Below are 27,398 nucleotides of genomic sequence, written 5' to 3'. Positions count from 1 at the left end.
ACATATTTCACTGGCACTCAATGTGCAGTTGAACAACCTTGACGTCCAACATGTTTAACCCCTGGTGATGTGCCAGTACACGCAGCACTCACCACAGCAGCAACCAAAAGCATCAGCAATCTATGAATGCATTTCTTCAACCGCGTTAGCAGGTGGGCCATTTGATTCAATGTCGTGCACAGGTCCCGCAGTGTCGTCTTGCTTGTAACCGGATTGGCGTCTGGACTCATACATCCCCCTGAACCCGGTGTTCCCACCCAGGTATCTTTAAAAAAATTGTCTTTCTTAATGGTTACAGAAAAGGAAGGAAACAGCAACAGCAGCATTCAGGCATCTGCAGCCACCAGCAGGAACAGCAGCAAACACAACCTGCAGCTGTGAAGTACTCAAATAACTAACAATGTCAATTCCATGTTAACAACAGCATTCAGCTGTGCAGCCAGCATCTGCTCACAGTCAAAGGGAGTTAAAGTGACCATATTACCCAAATGATGCTCTGTCCTGGAGGTATTTGGTTGGATGCGAGCAGCAGCTGTACTTGCCCCTGTTATGGGTGTACACAATCTGGGGAATGCCTGTAGGACTTGCAGGCGCTTGGCACCTCAGCCCCACCCCCCGAGCCCAGGTGCGACACCCCACCAATGGCACCCAGCCCCCCCCCACCAACCCCCAGCCCCCAACCCAAGCACTGGGGCAACAGTTCCAGTGCCCATGGACTGCATGCCTGATTTTGAAAATGGCCACTCACTGCCTTAGATCCCCATGGCAGGCATTGTGCTGGTTCTCATTTTTCAATAGGAATAGGTGTGCTGAAGGGCGCCCGAGTGACCTCCCGCTGGAGAGTTGGTTAGATCCCAGGAGGCCGTTAGATAGGACTTCCATCTCGTTAATGAAATGGAGATTGCACTCAATCGGTGTTAATTGGTACTTCGCCACATCTGGGAGGGGTCCAGAATCCGTCAACGGGAGCAGGCCAGTGAGATTGGAAACCGATCCACGCCAGGCGCAACGTGGCTGTAAGATCACGCCCTACGACCCTATGACTTTTGAGTGGAGATTTATCCCCCTGATTGCCATTGACTTCAGTTTTGCTGGGTCTTCTTGATGCCATACTCATTCAAGGGCAATCATTCTCACATCACATCTTGAGTTGAGCTCTTTTATTAATTTTGGACCAAGGTGATCAGGATCTGAGTCACCCTGTTGGAACCCAAACTAAGTGTCAGTGAGCAGTTTATTGCTGTGCAGATGCTATTTGAGAGCACTGTCGATAATACCTTCAACCACTCTTCTGATGATTGAGATCAGGCTGAAGGGGCGGTAATTGGTTGGATTGGATTTGTCCTGCCTTTTGTGTACAGGACATATCTTGGCAATTTTCCACTTTGCCGGTAACATGCTGTTGCAGCTGGACTAGTGAGGCTAGTTTTGGAGCACAAGTCTTGATTATTATTGCTGGAATGTTAGCAGGGCCAATAGCCTTTGCAGTATTTAGGCCGGAGAGCAACTGTGTCCCTCCTCTCTCCCAAGATCCACCTAAAGCTCAATACCCGCTCAATGCCTTGGGATGTCTGATTTGTATATCCAGCCACAATTATGCCGATGAGCTCCAAGGTCAAATTTCATAATAACACTCAGCCAACAGCTTCTAATCTGTGCTCTGAGCATATTACCTTTTTAGCACAAACTCACAGAATCAGAGAATTGTTATGGCGCAGAAGGCCATTTGGTCCATCGTGTCTGCTCCTGCTCTCCAAACGAGCATCATGACTTTGTGCCATTTCCTCAAATTCCTGTTCAAGTAATCATCTAATGCTCTCTTAAATGCCTCGATTGAACCTGCCTCCACCACACTTCCAGGCAGTGCATTCCAGACCCAAACCATTCATTGTGTGAAAGGGTTTCTTCTCACATCACATTTACTTCTTTTGCAAATCACTTTAAATCTTGGCCCTTTTGTTCTTGATTCTTTTATGAGCAGAAACTCTGTCCAGTCCCTCATGATTTGGAACATCTCTATAAAATCTCCACTTAGCCTTCTTCTCTCCAAGGAGAAGAGTCCCAACCTCTCCAATCGATCCTCTGAAATACTCCAACCTTAAAATTGTGGGCGTTAATTTTGGCTTGGGTCTCGTGTTTAAATTAGCTTGCAGCTAGTTTGTTCCGAAAATTCTGTTTTTATAATTCTTTCACGGGGCGTGGCTAGGCCAAAATTTTTATTCTCCATTCCTAATTGTCCTTGAGAGGGTGATGCTGAGCTACCTTCTTGAACCGCTGAAGTCCTTGTGGTGTAGGTACACCCATCGGGCTGTTAGGGAGGGAGTTCCAGGATTTTGATCCAGGAACAGAGACATAGTCCCAAATCAGGATGGTGTATGACTTGGAAGGGAACTTGCAGGAGGAGTGTTTCCATGCTTCTGCTGCCCTTGTCCTTCTAGTTGGTAGAGATTATGGTTGAGGAGGTGTTGCACTTGGCACAAAGATAACCTTTTTCTCAGATAAGTGCAAAGTTTGCCCTCATTTACCTTTTTATATGCATACCAAACTGAAAGTTGAGAGCAATAATCCTGACCACTCTGTTCTACGTCTCCCAAAGTCCATGGCGTGAGAGACGGTAACAGGTAATGCTGGCAAACTGGGCTCTGGTGAAGCTGAAAGAGCTAATCATCCCTTCAGTGGATTTAACTGATTACAGAAAAACGGATAAATAAACAAGACTCAATGGTCCTCCAAATCAAAAGGCGAAAGTGGAATTAAATAGACCATACTTTGAGGAAGCCACGGAACAACATTACATGGCAAGCTCTCAAATGGAACCCGCAAGGAAAGAGAAAGCAAGGCAGACCAAGAAACACATGGAGGCAGGATACAGTAAAGGAGATGAAAGCCAAGGGATACATATGGCAATAACTGGAGACTTTGGCCCAAGACAGAATTAGTTGGAGAGAATTTGTTGGTGGCTATGTTCTGCCAATGCGAAGAAGACGAAGACTCTACCCATGTGAGACTTGGACTGTGCACCAGCATCATGCCAAGAATCTCAACCATTTTCACTTGAGCTGCCTTTAAAAGCATCTGAAGTCAAAATGGCAGGATAAAGTACCAGAGACTGAGCTGCTCACCCAAGCTGACATGTAAAGCATCCACAAAATAGAGACAGTCACAATTAAATTAGACTGGTCCGGTCATGTAACCAGAATTCCTGATACTCAATTACCAAAGCAAATCTTCCATGGAGTGATTGAGTCCAGGGTGTGCTCTCATGGCAGTTAAAGAAAGTGATACAAGAACACCCTGAAGGTTTCAGTTAGGAGTCTTTTTTTAAATAAATTTAGAGTACTCAATTCATTTTTTCCAATTAAGGGGCAATTTAGCGTGGCCAATCCACCTGCCCTGCACATCTTTGGGTTGTGGGGGCGAAACCCACACAAACATGGGGAGAATGGTCAAATTCCACACGGACAGTGACCCAGAGCCGGGATCGAACCTGGGACCTCGGCGCCGTGAGGCAGCAGTGCTAACCACTGGGCCACCATGCTGCCCCTCAGTTAGGAGTCTTAATATCAACTTGGAATCTTGGGAGAGGCTTGCCCAGGATCACTGCACCTGGCACAACAAAATGAAAAACAATGTGGCCTCCATCAAAAACATATGCATATTAGGGACAGAGAGAAAGTGCAAGCAGAGGAAACCCCAACCCAACAACTCATCCAAACTCAATTGCCTTGGATATCCTTCCCTATTTGCAGCAGAACCACCTGGGTGCAGATTGCCTTAGCAGTCACCTACAGACCTACCACTGGAACCCGACCAAACACCAGAACCACCACAGACAATGGCATCTGCACCTCAAAGGATTAACTAGATGTTTTTATAGCTCTGTTAATGTTTACCTCAGACTTCTAGAAGGGGGAAATAGTAAATTTGAAAACATTCTGTGAACATTTTCCCTTAATCAGTGGATCTGAGCATGCTCATGGTTTATGTGTGTTCATTAGTACTGTTTTGGATGGGAAGGGGGTTGAAAAGGTAGGTGATTGTCCTTCATGACAAAGTTTCCAGTAACTAAATGAGGACCAAATTACTTTGACATTCAGTCAGCCTCCCACTGTAATTCCTGCTAAAATTGTGTTGAAACCCAAAAATAAATTGGCACCTGGATAATCTTGGCCTATGTTTTGATTCTGTGTTAGCTGTAAAGTGTGGAAATGCTGCTTACCATTCACAAGGCTACTGGCAGGCAGGGATGAGGTGTAATGAACGTTAGAAGGATAGCAAAACTGGAGTCAATGGGCATCAGCGATAAACTCTCTTCTGATTGGAGTCATACCTGGCACAAAGGAAGATGCTTGTGGTGGATGGAGGTCAATCATCTCAGCTTTAGGACATCACTGCAGGAGTTCCTCAGGGTAGTATCCTCGGCCCACCCACCTTCAGCTGATTCATCAATGACCTTCCTTTCATCATAAAGTCAGAAGTGGGGATGTTTGTAGATGACAGCACAATGTTCAACACCGTTCATGACTCCTCAGATATTGAAGCAGTTCATGTCCAAATGCAGCAAGACCTGGACAATATCCAGGCTTGGGCTGACAAGTGGCAAGTCACATTTGCGCCATACAAGTGCAAGGCTGCCAGGCAATGACCATCTTCAACAAGAGGATCTAACCATTGTCCCTTGACAGACAATGGCATCACCATCTCTGAATCCCCCAATTTCAACACCCTGGGGGTTACCTTTGACCAGAAACTGAATTGGACTAGACATAATAATTCTATGGCTGCAAGAGCAGGTCAGAGACTAGGGGCTGGATTCTCCACTGTCGGGATTCTCTGTTGCGCCGGCAGTGCACCTGCACCCGGGGATTTCCCGATGGCATTGGGCCACCCATAATGAGAAACCCCATTGGCTGGCGGGCAGGACGGAGAATCCTGCTGCCGGTGATGGCGGGACAAAGAATCCCGCCCCAGGAATCCTGTGGCGTGTAACTCACCTGTTGACTCCCCAAAGACTGTCCAACATCTACAAGGCACAAGTCAGGAGTGTGATGGAATACTCTCCACTTGCCTGGATAAGTGCAGCTCCAACAACACTCAAGAAGCTCAACACCATCCTGGACAAAGCAGCCTACTTGATTGCTCCTCCTTCCACAAACATTCACTCCCTCCACCATTGAAAAACAGTGGCAATGTATCATCTACAAGATGCACTGCATGAACTTCCCAAGGCTCCTTAGGCAGCACCTTCCAAACCCGCGACCTCTACCATCTAGAAGGATGAGGACAGCAGATACCAGGGATCCCCACCACCTGGAAGCTCCCCTCCAAGCCACTCACAATCCTGACTTGGATATATATCACTAATCCTTCACTATCATTCGGTTAAAATCCTGGAAGTCCTTCCCTAACAGCACTGTGGGTGCACCTACACTTCATGGACTGCACCAGTTCAAGAAGCAGCTCAAGCGCAATTAGGGATGGGCAATAAATGCTGGCCTGGCCAATGAAGCTCATATCCTTTGAATGAATGAAAAATAAATTCTGAATGACCTGTCCTGTTCCTATATTCCTCGCGCTATGTAAATGCAAATTATTTCTTTATTAAATTTAAAAAAACATTCCATGGCATCAGAACAATATAAAAATTACCTTTGCGCATTGCCAGTTATTTTTAACAGAAGTAAGGGCTCGTGAGGAAAAAGTTATATGAGTGACCGTATCCACATGTGGTCATGAAAGATAGCATCCCTTTAATGATGTCTTCAGAGGAGCTATTCAAATGCATCTGGAATATCAATGCAAATAGGTATAGGGTGGGATTCTCCGCCCTGCGCTAGTGCGGTGTGCCCTCGCGCTGGCAGCAGGATTCTCCATCCCACCAGCCAGCCAATGGGGTTTCCCAGTGGAAAATCAAGCCCATAATCTTTGCTCTTAAAACAGTGGGATTGGAACACCTAGCATTCAGATCAATGAATGTTGTGCCAAGAAAGTCGATTTGGATTGTATATGGATGTAATAAATTGAAGGAGCCGAAAAAGAATAATATATTTAGAGTGTCTGGTAGCATTACCTCATTAAGACAGGTCAATTTAACAAATAATATTCACACAGTCATTTCCCTATACAACAGATGAGACTCTGCTGTTCTCAGCCGGCATTTTCCAATGATACATAAAAGCATCAGGTTCTTGCCAACTACCAATGAAACATATGAACCTGTTGTGCAAATCTCAGCATAAACCCAATGAACATGTTGTCCTTCTCAGTGGTCAGGAGGGCTAATGGGTTCATGGGTGACATTCTTATTTCAACAATATTACCTGTTCTTCCACACCCTTCATACTGGCCATATTTATGTGAAGTCATTTTTTATCAGGTAATTCATTGTTATGAGTTTTCTTACTTTACGACTAACTTTTAATCTGTCTGGTCCAATGGCAGTGGAAGCAAACTATCCAAATTGGTCAATTAGTTAAAATGGAAACAAGCTATTTCTTGTGGTAAAGTACAGTCAGTGGGTTTTCTAGCTTTATGTATAAACAGAGGAATGAGTTCCTGTGGCTCCACTAGCAACATGGTCATGGGAAAGGGTTGGGAAATATTGCTCAGAAACTATGGGCTTGATTCATGGAGCACCAATTTCTGGATGGATGATCTTGACGTGAAAAGGGAGACAATGCCTGCAGCAAGAAAATCTTCCATTACCCTGCATTAACTATGCAAACTGGATTGCACGCTGAACTCCCAATTATGGATGATACTTCGGAGGTTTCTTCTCCGAAACATAAATGGGCACACATTAGTGGAATGAGTCTAATCTGCTTTGGAATGTTTCTTGAAGCTTATTTGCTGTTTTAGTTTAATCAAATATCTAAGTGAGCTTTTTTTTTCACTTCTCATTACAATTTCAGACCCTGATTTTTACATGACATGGCTGAAAGGTCGCACTGTAAGCATGATCAGGTCAATATCTGATACACAAAGAAATGTCAAAACAAGAAAATGTAATGAAAAATGTGTTGTTCACCCCAACAGCATGGTGATAACTGAATGATCCGCCACTGTTAAATTAGCTATGTGACACCCCTCACCCCCGACCTTGGGGAGGCCCCAGTACCTGCATAGAGTTAAATTAGTTGACAAAGAAATCATGATTATGGATTACATATAATGAGGGCATGTGTGGTTGTCTTATTCTTGCCAATTTTTCATCCAGTTTTTTAGACCTTGGGTTGAATTATCTGACCTCCAATCTGATGTAAACAGGGGTGTTTGGGCCCTGAGAATTGCATAGAAGAACTTACTTCCCTGTCGATGGTGTCACAGCGCCAATCTGCATTTGTGTCCCAGCAGGTGATTCGGGAGGTTGCCTTAAAAGGACCAACAATTCATCTACAAATGTGCTATAACATCCATAGGTAAAGTATTGCCGACAGAATTTACTGTTTATAATAATGTTAATACTGATTGTGGATGAGAAAAGGTAGTACAAGTTCAAATGACTCTAGGTCTGACTTTATTGAATCAAATTACCCTAATATCAACATCTCTAACGACATGTAAAATGTTGGGCTACTCAAAAAATAAGATCAATTATGCACTCTGATGTTTTCATGTAATACTTCCTGGGGAAAATAATTTGAAAAATTATTTTCATATATTCCCTTTGAGTGCTGAATTCATTACCCAGATTGCTAACAACATGCTGTTGTCATATTCTAATTTACATCTGACATTGACAATGTATGAGAACAATTAAAATATTTGGTCAATAGCAAGTTGAATGATAATACTGTAACCATGTTTGCTAAGCTATGGTGCGTGATTCAGCACACTCCATTTAAAGTCCTCTGACCGGCGTGTTTAGCAGGGTGTTTCTTGGCACCTGCAGCGCCGAGAAGGGCCTCGCTATTCAACAGCACTTTACCATTTTCTTTCGCACCAGGGAGATTCTCTTCGCCGAGGCCGCACTTAGAACGATTTCCTGCTGGCAAGTAAAAGGCTCTTTGTAGGTTGGGGTGCCATTTTGGAATACTACCTCAATCTTTACCCCCTCCCTCCTTCAGGCACCCCCCTGCTGTTTTTGTGACCACCCCTCACCCCCGATCTTGGGGAGGCCCCGGAACCTGGCAAAGCCCCGCCAGGCCTGACTTGGAAGTGGCAACCTGGCACCCGCGCACCCCAGCACCCTGGCACTGCATAGCTTATAGTTTCATTATCATACATAAAGTTCCAACCTGCCTCTTTGGATATCGGTTTGGTCACCTGCCTCCTCAGGCCTGAGCTAAAGCAGAAATGGGCAGGTGGGAGACAGACTTGAGCTGGGAAAGGTTTTCCAGCCTTTAACCACCTCTCCGCACCACCCCGCTCCATTGAACCAAACCCACTTGTATTTTTAAGTTAATCCCTCCTTACTTTTACAGTACTTGAAATGGATGATGTACTTTTGAGTTGAAAGAATCAATTTTGTGACAACAGAAGGGGCTATTATGCTGATGGATGTATCCTATAGATCACCAAATAGTGAGAAGGAAACAAATCACATTTGCAGGCAAACTGCCCAATTGCCTTGGCAGTCAAAATCAAGGAGAACCTAAAGATATTTTATCACTACATTAAGAGTAATAGGATAACGAAGGAAAGAGTAGGGCCCATAAGAGACCAGAAAGGTAACCTATGTGTGGAGGTGGAGGATGTGGGTATGGTTCTTCATGAATACTTTACGTCTTTCTTCACAAAAGAGCGGGACAATGAAAACATCATAGTTAAGGAGGAGGAATGTGAAGTATGGGATGTGATAAACAGAGGGAGACAGGAGGTATTAAGGGAATATTATTAAGTAAGTATTAAGCATCTATGAAAGTGGATAAATTACCAGGGCTGGATAAAATGTACCCCAGGCTGACCATCATCATCCAAACCTCACTGGATACAGGTGAGGTGCTAGAGAGGTTTTTTAGTGTGTACAGTAATCACCAAGCCAGGCAACAGCTTCTACAGTGGCTATATGGAGCTCTTGGAGATCTCATCTGAACTTTGTAATGGGCAGTCTTCATGGATGTGAGTAATTGAATGGGGTTGCACCATAACTGCATTCTTGGTTCCCTGCAAGGCACACTTGAGCTGATTTGCTGCACAAAGGTCTTGACCAGTGCAGAAAGGGTTGAAGAGTACCCAATGTTGGCGTGGCAGGTTGAAGCCAGGTGGGTGGGCTGTGGGATCTGTGATGAGTAAATATTTTTTAATGGTGGCCTGTTGGTTCCATTCCTACCGCCATAGGGCCTCTGCTGTTATTCCTTGGCATAGTGGTCTTAGCTATACAGGCTGGCATAAAGAAAAGCAAGCAGCAGGTGAATTGGTCAGGTCCTTGTGTCATGGCAGGCTTGTGTTGATGTAAACTTTCTCCAGGAGCTTTCTTCATGCAATCTCTCTCCTTATATGCGAGATGTTGCTCAGGACTGGGAGTCAGGAGTGTTGAGTTGATAATAGGGTACCCAAGATGACATGCATTGTTATGTTGAGATGGGCATCGACAAGACTGGTATGGGATGAGTTGTGCCATACCAGTGCACAGTACTCTGAAATCGAGAAGACTAAGGCAAGAGCTAAGGTCCTTAAGGTTTGTGTATCTGCATGTCATAAAGTTTTCTGAAGAGGTTATTTCATGATTTGATCTTTGCTGTAGTCTTGCTCAGATGTTTTTTGTCTGTCATTGTTTGGTCAAGGGTTATACCAAGATAAATGGGATATTGTTCATGATTCAGTCTCATTGCCATTCAAGGAGATGTTGAGTTCCCTCTTGGCGCTGGCACTGTGGGGGTGGAATATACTTCAGATTGTTTTGTTGCTATCCAAATTCAGCCGAAGGATTGGAGGTCTCCTAATGTTATGCCTTTGTTTAAAAAGGCAGCGAGGGATAGATTGAATAACTACAGGCCAGTCAGGCTGAACTTGGTAGCTGGCAAATTATTGGAATAAATTCTCATGGACAAGATAAATTGTAACTTAGAAGGGATGGTCAGATGGGTTCCGGATCTGACGGAGAGCAAGGATTGAGAGGATGGGGGACATGTTTTTAGAGGGGAGCTTTCGGAGTATGAGGGTGCTGGAGGTGAAGTTTGGGTTGGCGAAGGGAAACAAATTCAGGTATCTGCAGGTGCAGGACTTCCTTTGTAAGCAGGTGTCAACCTTCCCGCTCCTACCGCTAAGGGGGATTCAGGACAGGGTAGTTTCCAGAGGGTGGGTAGGAGAAGGGAGCGTCTCTGACATTTACAAGGAACTTATGGGGTCAGAGGAGATGCAGACCGAGGAGCTGAAGTGCAAGTGGGAGGAGGAGCTGGGAGGAGAGTTAGAGGATGGTCTATGGGCGGACGCGTTGAGTAGAGTCAACGCGTCCGCAACATGTGCCAGGCTCAGCCTGATACAATTTAAGGTCGTTCATCGGGCTCACATGACAGTGGCCTGGATGAGCAGGTTCTTTGGGGTGGAAGACAGGTGTGCAAAATGGACCAGCGAACCATATCCACATGTTCTGGACATGTCTGAAGCTTAGGGGATTTTGCCAGGGGTTTGCAGATGTCATGTCCACGGTGTTAAAAACAAGGGTGGCACTGAGTCCAGAGGTGGTGATTTTCGGGGTGTCGGAAGACCCGGGAATCCAGGAGGAGAAAGAGGCATATGTTCTAACCTTTGCTTCCCTGGTAGCCCGGAGACGGATTCTATTAGCTTGGAGGGACTCAAAGCCCCCGAAGTCGGAGACCTGGCTATCGGACATGGCTAGCTTTCTCTGTTTGGAGAAAATCAAGTTCGCTTTAGAGGGTCGCTGTTAGGGTCCGTCCGGAGGTGGCAACCGTTCATCGACTTCTTCACAGAAAATTAATCGTCAGCAGAAGGGAGGGGGGGGGGGGTTAGTTTAGCTTAGAGTAGGGGGTTAATAAAGGTGGGATCTGTAAGGAAGGGAGACGGCTTTTGCACAATGTTTATAGTTTCATGTACATTGTTTATTTTGTTGTTGTTACAATACCAAAAATACCTCAATAAAATGTTTATTAAAAAAAAAGAAGGGACGATCAGCATGGATTTGTTAAGGGAAGGTCGTGTCTGACTAATCTGATTGAATTTTCTGAGGAAGTAATGAGGATTGTTCATTGTAGCGCTGTTGATGTGGTCTAGCATGGATTTTAGCAAGGATTTTGACAAGGTCTCACATGACAGACTGGTTAAAAATGGCAGAGCATGCTTGAGGGGCCAAATGGCCTACCCCTGTCCTAATTTATAAGCTCGGCTGTCCCCTGCTTTTTGAAGTATAAGTATAATAATAATAATCGCTTATTGTCACAAGTAGGCTTCAATGAAATTACTGTGAAAAGCCCCTAGTCGCCACATTCCGGCGCCTGTTCGGGGAGGCCGGTATGGGAATTGAACCCGCGCTGCTGCCTTGATCTGTATTACAAGCCAGCTGTTTAGCCCACTGTGCTAAACCAGCCCCTTAGGGGAAATGATCAAGTAGTTTGCAGATGATACAAGAATTGGCCGTGTGGCACATAGCGAGGAGGTTTGCTATCGACTGGTCAGGTGGGCAGAAAAGTGGCAAATGGAATTCACCCCAGAGAAGTGAGAAGTGAATGCATTTGGGGAATTCAAACAAGGCAATAAATGAGAGGATAATGAGAGGTGTAGAGGAAGTGAAAGACCTTGGAGTGAAAGTCCACAGATCCCTGAAGATGGTAGGACAGGTTGATAAGATGGTTGAGAAGGAGAATGGAATCTTTACTTTTGTTAGCTGAGGCACAGAATATAAGACTTGGGAGGTTATACTGGAAATGAACACAGCATTAGTTAGGCCACAACTTGGGTACTGTGTGGAGTTCTGGTCGCCTCATTACAGGAAGGATAGAATTTCACTCGAGAGGATACAGAGGAGATTTATGAGGACATTGCCAAAATTGGAAAATTGCACACATGAGGAAAGATTGGGATAGACTAAGGTTGCTCTCCTTGGAACAGAAGCGGCTGAGGGGAGATTTGATTAGGATGTACAAATTTATGAGGGGATTGGACAGAGTGGATGGCAAGGGCCCATTTATTCTTTACTTCCTAGCCCTAACCATCATTGGGAAAGTGATGATCACTGTCTTCTTGAACCGCAGCAGTCCATATGGTGTAGATACACCCACAGTGCTGTTAGGGAGGGAGTTCCAGGATTTTGGCCCAGTGACAGTGAAGGAACCTCAAATGCAGGATTACAGACCAAATGCTAGAACGTTGATTGGGCAGGGTGACTCTTTTTCAGTTGGTGCAGGCAGGACAGTCTAAGTGGCCTTTTTTTGTACCTTCTATGATTCTAACACACAAGAACTTCAGAGTAGTAATAATGGAAGATTTAAATTACTCCAATCTAAGCTGGAAAATAACAGTGTCAAGTGCAAATAGGGAGAGGAATTCCTGAAATATATCCAAGAGAACATTCTTGATTAATACATTTTCAGCCCAATGAGGAAGGGAGCAATACTGGATCTTGTTCTGAGGAATAAAGTGTTTTACTGGAAGAGCATTTGGGAAACAAAGGTCAGGGTATCATTAAGTTTAGAAAAGGACAAGGAAAAATCAAATGTGGAAATAGTCTGCTGGAGGAGGACTAATTTCAATAAACTGAAAAGGGATCTGGCCCAGGAGAATTGGAATCTGAGATTGGCAGGTAAAACAATAATTGAACAGTGGAGGCTTTCAAAGAGGAGATAGTTCAGATACAGATTAGATGTATTCCCTAAAGTAGGAAAAGAAGGGCATCCAGAGCTAGTGCTCTCTGGATGACTAAAGATGAGAGATTAAAAGGAAACGGAAGAAGGAAGCGTATGATAAATGTTGGGCTCATAATTCAGTCGAGGACCAAACTGAATACAAGAAGTACAGGGAAGAAGTGAAACATGAAATGAAAGTGGCAAAAGGATGAATGAGAATGGATGAGTGGGTAACATAAAAGGGAACCCAAAGGCCTTTTATAAATATATAAATAGTTAAAGGTAGACAAAGAAAGAATGTAGTCAATAGGGACCATAAAGGTTAGTTTCTTGTGGAGCAGAGAGCATGGTTGGGGTATCGATGCTAAATGAGCACTTTGCATCTGTCTGCACTAAAGCAGAGGATACTGTCAATGTCACAGAAAAGGAGAAGATGGTAAATTGTATATGATAAAAACAGATAAAGACTGGGTAACAACGGCGTCAACACTTAGCCTCAGGCTCAGAGAATCCTGCCCACTGAGCCTGCACGAGCAGGAGCTACTCAGGTCGGACTCTGCAGAACAGGAGCCTTCTCCAGAGGAACAGGGGCCAGCGGGTGAGGCTGGAGAACTGGCTGCCCAACAGGCTGAGGAGGAGGTGAGGAGGTGGCGCCGCATCAGGCCCCGTGTACATTGGCAGTGTACGTCCTTTGAGGACCTGCCAGACCGAGCGTGACTGCGGCTGAGTAGACCGTGCGACAACTGTGCCAGATCATGGTGCACCTGGAACCACAGGGGTATGGGGTAGAACAATCACGACCGATGTCAGTCAACTTGACGGTCGGCTGAACATTTTTGCCACTTGGTTCTTCCAGGTGCCGAGTGGGGACCTGTCTGGGATCTTTCAGATGTCAGTACACAGGTGCATCTATGCCATCACAGATTCTCTATGTGCCTGGGCAGAACCTTATGTCAACTTCAGTCTGGACTGAGCCCACTGGGTTGCCCGGGCAGCAGGATTCGCCGCCATCGCATGCATGTCCCAGGTCCAAGGGGTGACAGATGGGGCACACACCTTCCTCGGGGCACCAGTGCATGAGGGGGTGCCCTTCATCAACAGGAATGGCTTTAACTCAATGAATGTGCAGTTGGTGTGTGACCACCGGCTGCAAATTGTGCACATCTGCACCGGGTAGCCAGGCAGTGTGCACAATGCTTTTGTCCTGGCACACTCATCGGTGTCTGACACCTTCAAGCCGCTCCATCAGGTTAGGAGTCTTGGGTGACAGGTGTTACCCATTGTGGTCATGACTGACAATGCCTATTCGGAGGTCCCAGACTTATGCGGAGACCCACTACAATGACACCCATGCAGCGACAAGGAGTGCCATTGGTGTCCTGAAGATGCGGTTCAGGTGCCTGGACCACTCTGATGGAGCCCTCCAGTATAGCTCAAGGAGGGTCTCCCACATCTTGGTGGCCTGCTACTTCCTCCACACATCATGAAGCAGAGGGGTAGCATGCTGGAGGAGGAAGAGGAAGAACACCATGTCCGACGAGGAGGATGCAAAGGAGAGCTAGGATGGGCAGGACATGGAGCCAAGTCAACCACAGGCAGCCGCGAAACATTTGCACCAGATCTGTCACGCATGGGACAACTTGATCACCTCCATGTTCGCTGACTAGGCAGCTCAACCGTCCCATCCCCCACTCCCCCCCCCCCCCCCCCCCCCACAAGTGCCTCCACCTTGCACTCCATCCCCCCGGCCCCAACACCTCCACCATACTCCGAGCTTCCCACCAGCTTCACCACAGGGTGTTAGCCCTGGGTCGGCAGTATTGCCGGGTGTAGTCCATGGGGCGGAGGATGATGACGACCCACTCCCAATGTGTGTGTGTCTGAGTGTGTCTGTGTGTGCGTGTCTGTGATATGTGTGGGCTGGGAATTGCACAGCTCCCAGGATCAGGTTTCTGGGGTGGTGGGGTGTGCAAAATCAGCTAGGTGATGTTTGCCATATATGCCCTTGGGCCAATTGAGGTCCTTAATTGGTGAAGGCGCCAGGTTTACCCTGGCAGCCTGACTTTGGGCTTGGAGGAGGGGGTTCCCTCCTGTTCAAGCACCTTGTGCTCAATGCAAGGGCCCCATTTGTGGAAAGGTCTTCCCCTACTTGAATGCTCCCCCGTTTCTTGATCGCCACACCACCCCACTCTCTCTCACCGGAACCTGACTGAACCTGGTGAGGCCACTTCACTTACCTTCCAGTCTGTCGTCTGAGGTTTAAAATTCAGAGGCAGGATTCTCCATCCCGCCAGCCCCGTTTTCCAGCACAGGGTGCCCCCACCGGTAGCGGGATCCTCCGTTCTGGCAGCCAGCCAATGGGGTTTCCCATTGTGGCCATCCCACGTCGTTGCGAAATCCGTGGGCGTGTGTTGGATGGCGGCGAAGCAGAGAATCCCGTCGACAGAGAATCCCACTGCAGGTGTCTGTGAAAGATTTGTTCTTGTTGGCACATTTGCTCCTGCTGGTGTTGCTGGCCATCTCATTGGTTGGTGGCTCTCAGAGGTGGATCATTCTCCGGCATGAGGGTGGGAGCCCCGATTTAAGACCACTGCCTCTGTGTACAATCCAGGTGTGTGGGTGTGTGTGTCACAACATCTTGTCAAAACCAGATACTTAATTTTAACTCAAATACTTCTTTCCCATCACATGACTCTTAGCACCAAATAGAATAAGCCAGAATCTATTTTAAAATTCCCCTTCTCCACAAAACTTCAATTTTGAAATTGACTCAAAAAGTAAATTCAAGTCAAACTGAAAGTTAAGCACAAGGATTGTGTAGTTTCATCCCTGCTTAAATGGAGCTGAAACTTGGAAAGGATTATTGAGACATAATGAGAGATAGTGCTGTACGGCTCCTTACCCCATCCCTTTTTTCTTCCTGTGAAGATTCCATCAATTTGGGATAGTGGTTGTCCCCTTTGAAGCTCTCTCCAGTTTCACTGAAACCAGATTCTTTATTCCCATGGTGCCGCTCTGTAATGCCAGTACAAACAACCATCAACAGCTGTAGAGCACTTTAAAGAGTTTGGAAAAAAACAACACAGGAGTATATCCTTTTCCTCTCAACGTAGCATTTCAGCACCTTATTGCTAAATATGACATTTAGATATTGTTTAGCAAACTAAGTCGGCCATGACACTGTCAAATTGTAAAGGCAAACAGATGTATGTGTTCTCTTAAACACACTATCACATTGATAAATAATTGGACTCATTTCATTTAGAAATATTTGCCAAGAAAAACAAAGGAAATGAACAATATATAGCTACAGAGTAGCTAATATTATGGATAATATTCAGTCTGCAATTCAGGGGCAGCACGGTAGCATTGTGGATAGCACAATTGCTTCACAGCTCCAGGGTCCCAGGTTCGATTCCGGCTTGGGTCACAGTCTGTGCGGAGTCTGCACATCCTCCCCGTGTGTGCGTGGGTTTCCTCTGGGTGCTCCGGTTTCCTCCCACAGTCCAAAGATGTGCAGGTTAGGTGGATTGGCCATGATAAATTGCCTTTAGTGTCCAAAATTGCCGTTAGTGTTGGGTGGGGTTACTGGGGATAGGGTGGAGGTGTTGACCTTGGGTGGGGTGCTCTTTCCAAGAGCCGGTGCAGACTCGATGGGCCGAATGGCCTCCTTCTGCACTGTAAATTCTATGTAAATAAATATAAATTGTGAAAGAAAATATGAAAGCTCTGATTTTTTTTGGTACACTAGAGCCACGTTGTTCACCAATTAACTATCAACGTGACTTCTTATACATGCTTAAGCTGAATTGTTTCAACAACATACAATGGAAACTTATATCTCTTTGCTTTCCCAGTTATTCACTAGAATTCTTTTTATAAAAACCTTGTGTGAGATATATCAGCTCATTGCAAGGTCCGCTAATATTCATCTCCTCCAGCCCGACATTACACTGTTTGGGATAGGTTTTGGCTAAAAGTAAAATTTGTGGAACTAAAAAGAAAGAGAAAATACAGGCTTCCCAACCATTATCATCCATTTTTCACTGTTGCATAAATAAAAATGTACCCTTTACTCACAGTCCAAGAAAGATTAAATTCACTTGTTATTTTCATTATACTTGTTCTTTTGTCTCCACCTAATACTAAAATCTGGCAACTCCTCATTACTTACCAAATAATATTCATTACACACTGAGCTTGAAGCAATAAAAATACAGTAAAGCTGAGCTAAATGACATCCCTTCGTGATATATTTTGGAAAGATGAAAACGTAAACTCGAAAGTTTCGTTTGTGTGATAATGCTAGGTACTTCAAAGGGCCTGAATTTAAATCCCATTGTCAAGCCAACTACGATTATGAACAAACTCTGCCGAAACTTTTTACCAGGCCATTAGTGAAATGCACCATCCCTAGGGGAGGTAATAGAATAGAAGCAAACAAAATAAACCAATGGTGTCACACAGACAATTGCAGCCCAGCACTGCTTACTGATATTCCGGAATCTGTGACCATTGTTAATTGGTCACCACCGTTCCGGTTGAAGGGTGATGCACTCCTTTAGCCAGACTTGACTAGACTACACTGAAAATCCAACAAACTAAAAAAGCAGTGACACATTTACAGGAGTTGGAAGATCTTTTGAATTCTATGTTTTAAAAACCCAGAATGTGATAATCCAAACCGGCACAAGGGTTGCAGCAGTAGTTCTTAATTATAACCTAACTGTTTAGACTAGTTTAATAATTTGGAAAGACACTGTTAAGTGCTTTAGAAGGCCCCCATTTAGGATTGTGTTGAAACCAAATTTCCCTGGGGAGTTCAGTGAAGAGATATCTCTGGACTCCAAGAGCTTATTTACCAAACAACCTAAACAGTACACCGGTTCTCAAGACATATAACTATCAGCGGATTCCCACAACCCACAATCAATCAATAGCCATTACTGTGAGAAATGTCTTGTTTGGGGAGCTTGGATCTAACTGCAGAGCTTTGATATCAAAGCACTAAAAACCAAATAACTATATCTGCCATTATGCTGCTGAAGGGTAGCATTCTGCAAGTTCTTTTGCAACTAATTTGCAACTTGTTGAATCTCTGACCTCCTCTATCTAAAGTAGAGGCTGAGTTTGATTTTCCATTAAATCTTATATTTACTGAACCATGTTGCTTCAGCAGAATCCACCTTATCAGGAGGCGAATTGAACAGTGCATGGTTCCTCTCTAAAGCCTGAAAAGCCAGCGGGCTGGGAGATTGACAGATAAGTGAAGTGTGTACACCTCACACACAGAGACTCTTAGTACTAGGCCTGCAAGGTTTTAATCACAAAAGTGGTGATGATAGGCCTGGGAAGGCTCACCTTTCACATACTGATTCAAACAAACAGAAAATAATGCCTGTAGTGCTTTCCTAGTCATTTCCTGCTATATTTCCCTGCTGCTGCAGGCATTCGTTATAGAGGGATCCTATATTCAAAAAGTCAAGATGAACAATTAAATTTACTTGTGACAAGAAATAGCTGGTAACAGGGAGCAGAACAAAAGAATATTTAATTACAATCTTCAGAAGTTGCTGATTCAACTCCATATTGATTTTGCAACTTTTATATATCACAGACCAATAAATAAAAGTGAACTTTGATTGACAATGGACTCAAGTCCAGGGAATTTGCTTTGCAAAATCATTCTATGTGCACTAGTAGGACAGCTGTCTCACTTCCCTGCTGTTTTAAGATTGTTCAGTTTCTTTTCAGACCCTAAAATATTTAATTGAGAATATGTGGACAGCACGGTAGCATAGGGGTTAGCACAATTGCTTCACAGCTCCAGGGTCCCAGGTTCGATTCCTGGCTTGGGTCACTGTCTGTGTGGACTCTGCATGTTCTCCCCTTGTCTGCGTGGGTTTCCTCCGGGTGCTCCGGTTTCCTCCCACAGTCCAAAGATGTGCAGGTTAGGTGGATTGGCCATGCTAAATTGCCCTTAGTGTCCAAAATTGCCCTTCGTGTTGGGTGGGGTTACTCGGTTATGGGAATAGGGAGGAGGCATTGACCTTGGGTAGGTGCTCTTTCCAAGAGCCGCTGCAGACTCGATGGGCCGAATGGCCTCCTTCTGCACTGTAGATTCTGTGATGTGGCTGTGGAAGCATATTGGGATGTTCCTTTTTTCTATTGTGACTCAAAATCCTACAAGGTGTCATTGGAAAAGGCAACTTGATGGGTTTTCTTTAACCATTTACATGCTGTAATGGGTTTACCTGATACTACAGTGACCAGTCAAAATATAATCAGGCAAATATTTAATTGTTATACTTACAGGTTAAAGGTTGAAACCATGACAAACCATGTTGTGAACTCCCCACAACTAGCATCGATATTGCTTTGTTACTGGGAGCATAGATATCAGCAGGAAAAGCCAAATGGTCCACCATTACTCCAAGGTGCTTCAATTCCTGCCTAAGATCTCATTAACATGATCTTCTTGAGGCAGATTTGACCAACTAACTACATTGTATTTGAAAGTACAACTTGCTGGACAGAAGCCAAATGTTCAACTACTTGAGGCTGCATTGGGTTAATCTTGTGACTCCTTGCGCTGTATTTTGCTGCGGCCTTCGGGACCCTGAAGTTAGGTCAAAATGGGAGTCCCAAGTCCGATCTTTCCAGCTATGGGACCGGCCTCGAAATCTTCTGGAAGGTGGCCGCCTAATTGGCCAATGCAACAGGCTTGATCAGAGGACTGGAAGCTCTGAATATTTGGCAGCCCCATTAGGAGAGATGGATGCTTTGAAGACAGATTGGGGACAACCAAGGTGCCTCACATTGAGGCATCTGTGTTGGAGTGGTGGAGGGAGTGTATGTTTTTGGATGAGACGCCAATCAAGTGGGCTGCTTTGTCCTGGATGGTGTTGAGCTTCTTGAGTGTTTTTAGAGCTGCACTCATCCAGGAAAGTGGAGAGTATTCCATTACACTCCTGACTTGCACCTTGTAGGTGGTGGACAGACTTTAGGGGGTATGGAGGTGAATTACTTGACATGGGATTCCCAACCTTTGACCTGCTCTTGAAACCATTGTATTTATGTGGCTAGTCCAGTTCAGTTTCTGGTCAATGGTAACCTCCAGGATATTGAGAGTGGGGAATTCTACGATTGAAGGATGGTCATTGATGAAACTGCTGAAGATGATTGGACCGAAGACATTACTCTGCGAAACCCCTGCAGCGATGTCCTGGAACTGAGATGATTAACCTCCAATAACCAGAACTATCTTTCTTTGTGCGAATTATGACTCCAACAGAGAAGTGTTTTCTCCCTGATTCTCATTGACTCGAGTTTTTTTTAGAGCTCCTTGACGCCACAAGTGATCACATGATGCCTTGATGTTAAGGGCAGTCACTCTCACCTGACCTCTGGCATTCAGTTCTTTTGTTCTTGTCTGAACCAAAGCTGTAATGCAGTCAGGAGCTGAGTGACCCTGGCGGAACCCAAACTGAGCAAGTTATTGCTCAGCAAGTGCTGCTTGATAGCACTGTTGATGATGGAGAGTAGACTGATAGGGCGGTAATTGGCTGGGTTGAATTTGTCCTGTTTTTTTAATACAGGACGTATCTGGGAAAATTTCCACATTTCCAGGTAGGTACCAGTGTTGTAGCTGTACTGGAACAGCTTGACTGGGGGTGTGGCATGTTCTGGAGCACAAGTCTTAAGTATTATTGTCGGAATATTGTCAGGGCCCATAGCCTTTGCAATATCCAGTGCCTTCAGCCATTTCATGAATTGGCTGAAAGCTGGCATCTGTGATGATGGGGACATTCGGACGAGGCTGAGATGGACCATCTGCTCAGCACTTTTGTCTGAAGATTGATACAAATTCTTCAGCCTTACCTTTTGCATTGATGTGCTGGGCTCGCCTACCATTGAGGTTGCGTTGCTATGTTTCGGTCCCAAAAGCGTCGCCAATACTGTGGGTATTTCTATTTATCTCGGTGAACCACAAGCCTTTCCCTTATATCGATCAAATGACCACACAACCAGTTAGTTAGTTCAAAAGATGGTTTATTTACATACACAAGAGTTAGCTCAACATGCAAACACAATATCTACTAAGAGTTAAACTACACCTATCAGCTACAATAACCTATACTTAACTTCAGGGCGACTGGCACTGTGCAAACGGATAAGGCATTTATCTGGATTTCACTTGGCTGGTTCGTAGAAAGTGGCTTTGTCTCTGCTGGGCTCATCCGTCAGATAGCGATCGTTGGTCTTGAACTTGGCTGGTTGTTCCTGCTACAATTGGGTTGGCACAGGCCGGACCCAAAAGAGACAGAACACATGGCTGTGTCCTCTTTTATCCCTCTGGGATTTCGCGCTCTTTGGGGTGGTCCTTAACCTTGGACCCAATAGTTCGACCAGGGCTCTGATCGCTGTCTTTCATTTCGGCCAATAAAGGGATGGGTGCCTTGGTGGCTGGGAGGGTCCTTAGCGGTCATTGACCTTGGCAGTTGTGCTTTCTGAGTAAGGGAGTGGCGCCGATCAGTCTGTGGCTGTACCGGTTGCTTGATTGGAGTTCTATTATCCTGGGAAAATGGGCCATTAAAATGCAAACGAGCGGGGGTTTCGATCAGGTCTGGTTACCTGTGCTTTAGATACACATAGGCTGTGTCTCTCTCTGAGTCCTCCCTTAGCCATAATTCCCATGGTCCTTTGCAGGTGGCCAGCTTAGATGGCTACAGTTGGGGATATTTGTGGAGCCTCCTCCTCGAGTGAATTATTTAATTGTCCACCACCATTCACAACTGGTCGGTGCAGGATTGCAGAGCTTAGATCTGATCCATTGGTTGTGGGATTGCTTAGCTCTGTCTATCACATGCCATTTACACTGTTTGGCCTGCAAGTAGTCCTGTATAGCTTTACCAGGTTGACACCACATTTTTAGGTACTGCTCCTGGCATGGCTCTCCTGCACTTCATTGAACCAGGGTTGATCCCCCGGCTTGGTGGTAATGGTCGAGTGGGAAGTATTTCAGCTCATGAAGTTACAGATTGATTCCACAGCACCTCATGGATGCCTAGTCTGGAGTTGCTAGATCTGTTTGAAGTTTATTCCATTTAAAACAGTGGTAGTGTCACACAACACGATGGAGGGTATCCTCAATGTGAAGTCAGGACTTCATCTCCACAAGGACTGTGTGGAGGTCACTCCTACCAATACTGTCATGGACAGATGCATCTGCAGCGAGCAGGTTTGTTAGGTCAAGTATGATTTTCTCTCTTGTTGGTTCCCTCACCACCTACTGCAGACTCAATCTAGCAGCTATGTCCTTTCAGCCTCGGGCAGCTTGGTTAGAACATAGAACTTCGAATATACAGTGCAGAAGGAGGCCATTCAGCCCATCGAGTCTGCACCGACCCACATAAACCCTCACTTCCACCCTATCCCCGTAACCCAGTAACCCCTCCTAACCTTTTTTGGTCACTAAGGGCAAATTAACATCGCCAATCTACCTAACCTGCACATCTATGGACTGTGGGAGGAAACCGGACCACCAGGAAGAAACCTACGCAGACACGGGGAGAATGTGCACACTCCGCACAGACAGTGATCCAGAAGGGAATCGAACCTGGGACCCTGGTGCTGTGAAGCCACAGTGCTAGCCACTTGTGCTACCGTGCTGCCCTTAATGTGATGAAAGTGATCCACTCTTTTTTTTAAAAAATATTTTTTTATTCTACATTTTCACATTTTCCTTCAAACATTTACACCCCACCCACAAACAGTAAATGGTAACAAATACAAAATCAATCCCCTTAACAATACCAATGATCCCATCCTCCCACCACCCCAAACAACGGCCCACCTGTCAATATATGCATCCAATAAACCAAACCCTCCCTGTGTGGAAACAAAAAACAAAGGAGAAAAAGAAAAACGAGTCCGGGACCGCCCATGGTCACCATTGACCTATAGAGTCCACTCCGCCCCCCCTACACTCAACACCATCCAACCTCTGAAAGAGTACCGTACATGATACCTAAGAGTTGTACACCCACCACCCCCCTCCCCCCCAAGTCTCCAGCTCCTTCGGTCCACTGCCTCTTGTAAAGCTCCTCCTCCCAACCTCGGTTCCTTCCCCCCAACTTTCCACCCCGGCTAGACCATTCGGACCCTGTTCTGCCAGGCTCCGATGGCCGCAGCCCCTCCCCCCACCTCACTCCCGTTCACTGGCCGGCTTAAACCGGCCAGCGTGGAGGCCCCCGCCCGGGTCGCTTTCCCCCTTGCCCGGCCCTAGGAAAGCCCAGAGATCCCCTTTTAGCACACACACCCCGCATATCCACCTACACCCAAAGAGCCCTCATTTCGAGTGAAATTTCCATCCCTTCCCTTGTCCAAATATATACAACATTGGCTCCTTTAGCCCCTACACCCGCACGCAGTGAAACATAAAATAAGAAAATACAGTCATGAGGTTACATCGGCACATGGCCATTTCTCAATTTGTCAGTTCTGCCACAGTCCTTCTGCCTTCGCAAACTCCTCCGCTGCTTCCGCCGTTCCAAAATAAAAGTCCCTGAGCTTATAAGTCACCCTCAGCTTCGCTGGATATACAATGCCGCACTGCACCTTGCTAATGTACAGTGCCCTCTTCACCCGGTTGAAGGCAGCCCGCCTCCTCGCCAGCTCCACAGTAAAGCCCTGGTATACACGTATACCAGCTGCAGACCACTGCACCACCCGCTTCTGCTTGGCCCAGCTCAGGACCTTCTCCTTCACACTGTACCTACGGAAGCACAGAGTCACTGCCCTTGGCGGCTCACTCGCCTTTGGTACAGGCCTCCACGACCGATGAGCCCGATCCAGTTCATATCGGGAGGGATCCTCCCCCTCCTCCAATAGTTTTGCCAGCATCGCGGCAAAATACTCAGTCGGCTTTGGTCCTTCAACTCCTTCGGGCAGCCCCACAATCCTCAAATTCTGTCGCCTGGATCTATTTTCCAGGTCTTCCATTTTTCCTCGCAGATTCTTGTTAATGTCCATCACCTTCCGCATCTCCTTCCCCATCGAGGCAAGTTGATCACCGTGCTAAAATAACGTCTCCTCCACTTCCTTCAGTGCCTCCCCTTGCTCCTGCACCTCCGCTACTGTGCTCGCCACCGCCGTCATCACCGGGGAAACCGCCTCCTCCACCAGCACACTCAAAACCTCCCTCATCTCCTTCCTCACTGTCTCCATGCATTTTGCAAACTGCCTTTCGAATTCCGCAGCCATCACCTTAGTTATTTCTTCAGCCGTAAGCAATGCGGCCTCCCCTGGTGCTCCAGCCTCCATTTTCTTTACTGACCCCGCGCTGACCTTTCCACTCCCTGACAGACTTTCAGCCGCTTTTTTCACAGCCGTTTTTTTGCTGGTCTTCGACATTCCCCTCCTCTGTGCTGTCTCCCGACTTTTACTGCCTTCGCTGGCCCTAGGACCGGGCGTTAACACCCGACAATGCCGTTCCCGAACGGGAGCCCTCCAATGCGCGGCTGCCTCCTGCCCGCCATCACCGGAAGTCGAAAGTGAGCCACTCTTGATGATGGGCATTGAAGTCCCCCACCGAGAGTTCATTCTGCACCCTTGCCACTCTCAGTGCTTCTTCCAACTGGTGTTGAACATGGAGAAGTAAAGGTAAGGTAAGGTGGCTGTAGTCCAAATGGCCATTGGCTGCTTTCCCCTTTGAGGGGAGAGCTGACTGGTGGTGATTTAACCTGAGGATCATCACTCCTCAGGCGAGGGGCAAGGTTGAGAAGGCGGTGCCTCCATGAATAACCTTAGCTGGTACGGGAACTGAACTTACGCTGCTGGTCTTTGCTCTGCACCACGAACCAGCTGTCTAGCCAAGTAAGCTGTACCCATCAATTGTGTTACGTGGTAATCAGCAGGAAGTTTCCTTGCCCATATTTAACCTGATGCCATGGGACTTAATGGGGTCCAGAGATGATGTTGAGGACCCCTAGGGCAACTCCACGCCGATTGTATACCATTGTGCTGCTGCCACATCTGCTGGGTCTATTCTGCTGGTGGAACAGGACATACCCAGGGATGGTGATGGTGGTGTCTGGGCCATTATCTGTAAAGTATGATTTTGTGAGTGGGACCAAGACAGGCTGTTGCTTGACTAGTCTATGAGGCAGCTCTCGCGATTTTGGCACAAGCCCCCAAATGTTAGTCAGGAGGACTTTGCAGGATCGACTGAGCTGAGTTTGCCATTGTTATTTCTGGTGCCTGGGTCAATGGTGGGTGGTTTGTCTGGTTTAGTTCCTTATTGACCTTCTAGCAGTGTAATACAACTGAGTGTCCTGCTAGATGTGTTGCGGACCTATTTTATCTCATTATTCTTTTTTGCCGAGTATTTAAATGATTTTTAATGTAGATGAAACACAAATTTAGGAGATGTAGCCTATGAATAGTTTAATATTTCTAATCATATGAACATTTCCATGACCATGTGCCACTCATAGCACAAATACTGTGGCATTAGCAGCTGAAGTGGCTCAGCAGGATGGGCTTCTCTAGAAGAACTCTGTAACTGGAATAGTCAGGAAATGTTTCAGAATGAAAGGACTCCTTTGTGATAAGTGCGTAACATTCAAAGCACTTACTTTAACATTAAAGTTGCTATGTGAATAGAAACTTAACATCGTGAGCATTGTTTTTTTCTGATGTCTGCCTGTGGAACCGTGCATGGCAAACCAATAACCACTTATTGCTAATTGCCTGTGCTGGAGAGAATTGTAAAACAGAATGTTGCAACCACACACATTACTAAGTATAAATTGTGTATTTACAAATAGGAAGCAACATATGTCACTGCAAAATTGGTTAGGCTTACTGATTATTTGAATGTGTTACTTAACTGATGGAATAACCCAAAGAGAGCAGGGTAAAATAAACTCAGATTTCTAAATTATGCAAGCAAAGCGCGTCATGTGTTTCAGTGACTGAAGCTCAGAAGCCTGGCAGTTGCTGGAAAGAAGTGAAATAGGTCTTTAGTCAAACTGTTCCGTTGTGTAAAGGGATACTAGACACATTTCCCTAATTACATGTGAGCTGGCTGGAGCTTTAATTTTCATATTTTACTTTTTTGTGCATAAATGATGATGGTGCCATTCATTGATATTCTAGCTCACCATCCCATGGAATACCAGGACATGCAAAATACGGCCAAAGAATGATACATAAAGGGTCAGTTGGGTATCGCTCTGGCCCTGCTTTTGGGCACTTCCGGTGCCAGGTCTTTGGAGTGGCATTGACAAATGTTGGGGGAACAAGTCGCTTCCCAACTCTCTTCTCTGGGATATAATGCAGATAGACAAATAAACCGATACATGATCATTTAAGATAAATGACTGAACAGTTTCACTTTGATTCATCCTGTGGACCAAGTAGCTTCCTAAAGAAACAGATGAATTATATTTCATTTTCAGTGTTATTAATTCAAGTTATAAAATCTTGACTAGAAAAAGTTGCTTACAGAACTGGTGACATCTCTGTAAAACCCAGGTCTACACTGAAAACCGTGAGAAGTAGATGGACGGCTTAATCTCATTAATGGCTCTTAAAGATCATAAATCAGCTGAATTCTGCATTTTTCAATCACCACAATTTAGAAGCATGAATTTATTCTGAATTTTGCCACTCAGTAACACAATGTGAGGTCAAAGATTTTGAATGGGTAAGGAGTGAATGTCATTTTTTTTACAGAGAGGATGTGTTCTTAATTGTAGAGCACTTATAAGAAAATGTGTCCCCTCTGCTCTTTATGATACAAATTTGTAATATGATTGAAGTGAATGACATCAATATGTTTAAGGGGAAGCTAGATTGGTACATGAGGGAGAAAAGAATAAAAGGTTATGTTGATCATGAAATTATGTAAAGGTGGAAGATACAAAGAGGAACTAGGGAAATCAAGAACCAATGGTGGACTGAGAAATCTAAGGAGCTTCAACTCCTCGCTGACAAGCATGATATCTAGGCTTCTTCAGTGCCACCAAGGCAAAAATGGACTCAAACCCTGGGTCTCAAACCAGGGTCTGTGGAGCAAAGATGGAACTTTTTTGAGAGACAGAGATAATATCAGCCTTTGATGGAGACAACACTTCAAAGGTGATACGACCATAGATGAGGATGTGTTTGAAGAAATCCCCCATCAAAGACCATCTTGTTCTCCCACCAAGTGTGAATGAAGTCGAAGCTGCCATTAAACGCACGATGAATGGAAAAACTGCAGGAGTGGGTGGGATTTCAGCAAGACTTTGAAACTTGGAGGAGGAGAGATCTCCTGTCATCTCTATCAGAAAATCTGGGACAAAGAAGAAATCCCTGATCGCCGCAGGGATGCTGTCATCGCCACCATCTTCAAGAAAGGAGACAAAGCCGACAGTGGAAACTAAGAAGAATTTCCCTACTCTCCATCGCTGTGAAGATTATTACCCGAATCGTCATTAGCCGCCTTCTCCCAGTTTGTGAAAAGATTCTTCCGGAAAGTCAATGTGGCTTCCAACCAAACCATGAAACAATGGACATGATATTCACTGCTCGACTACTTCAAGAGAAATACCAGGGTAACATCAACCAAACTACACAACCTTCATTGATCTGATCAAGGCTTTTGACTGA

The 27,398-nt window shown here is 45.5% G+C and overlaps 1 protein-coding gene across 1 annotated transcript in view; it reads right to left on the bottom strand.

The window, feature by feature from the left end:
- The window catches only part of LOC140429379 (uncharacterized), a 150,688-nt gene that overhangs the window by 8,490 nt on the left and 114,800 nt on the right, over positions 1 to 27,398 (bottom strand). The window contains exon 5 of the mRNA XM_072516272.1: positions 15,643 to 15,755. Coding sequence (XP_072372373.1) covers positions 15,643 to 15,755 — 113 coding nt within the window. The remainder of the gene's footprint in view (positions 1 to 15,642; positions 15,756 to 27,398) is intronic.

Source organism: Scyliorhinus torazame, chromosome 9, assembly GCF_047496885.1.
Source record: "Scyliorhinus torazame isolate Kashiwa2021f chromosome 9, sScyTor2.1, whole genome shotgun sequence".
In the NCBI taxonomy this organism is placed as follows: Eukaryota; Metazoa; Chordata; class Chondrichthyes; order Carcharhiniformes; family Scyliorhinidae; genus Scyliorhinus; species Scyliorhinus torazame.
This window is presented reverse-complemented; position numbering and strand designations above follow the sequence as displayed.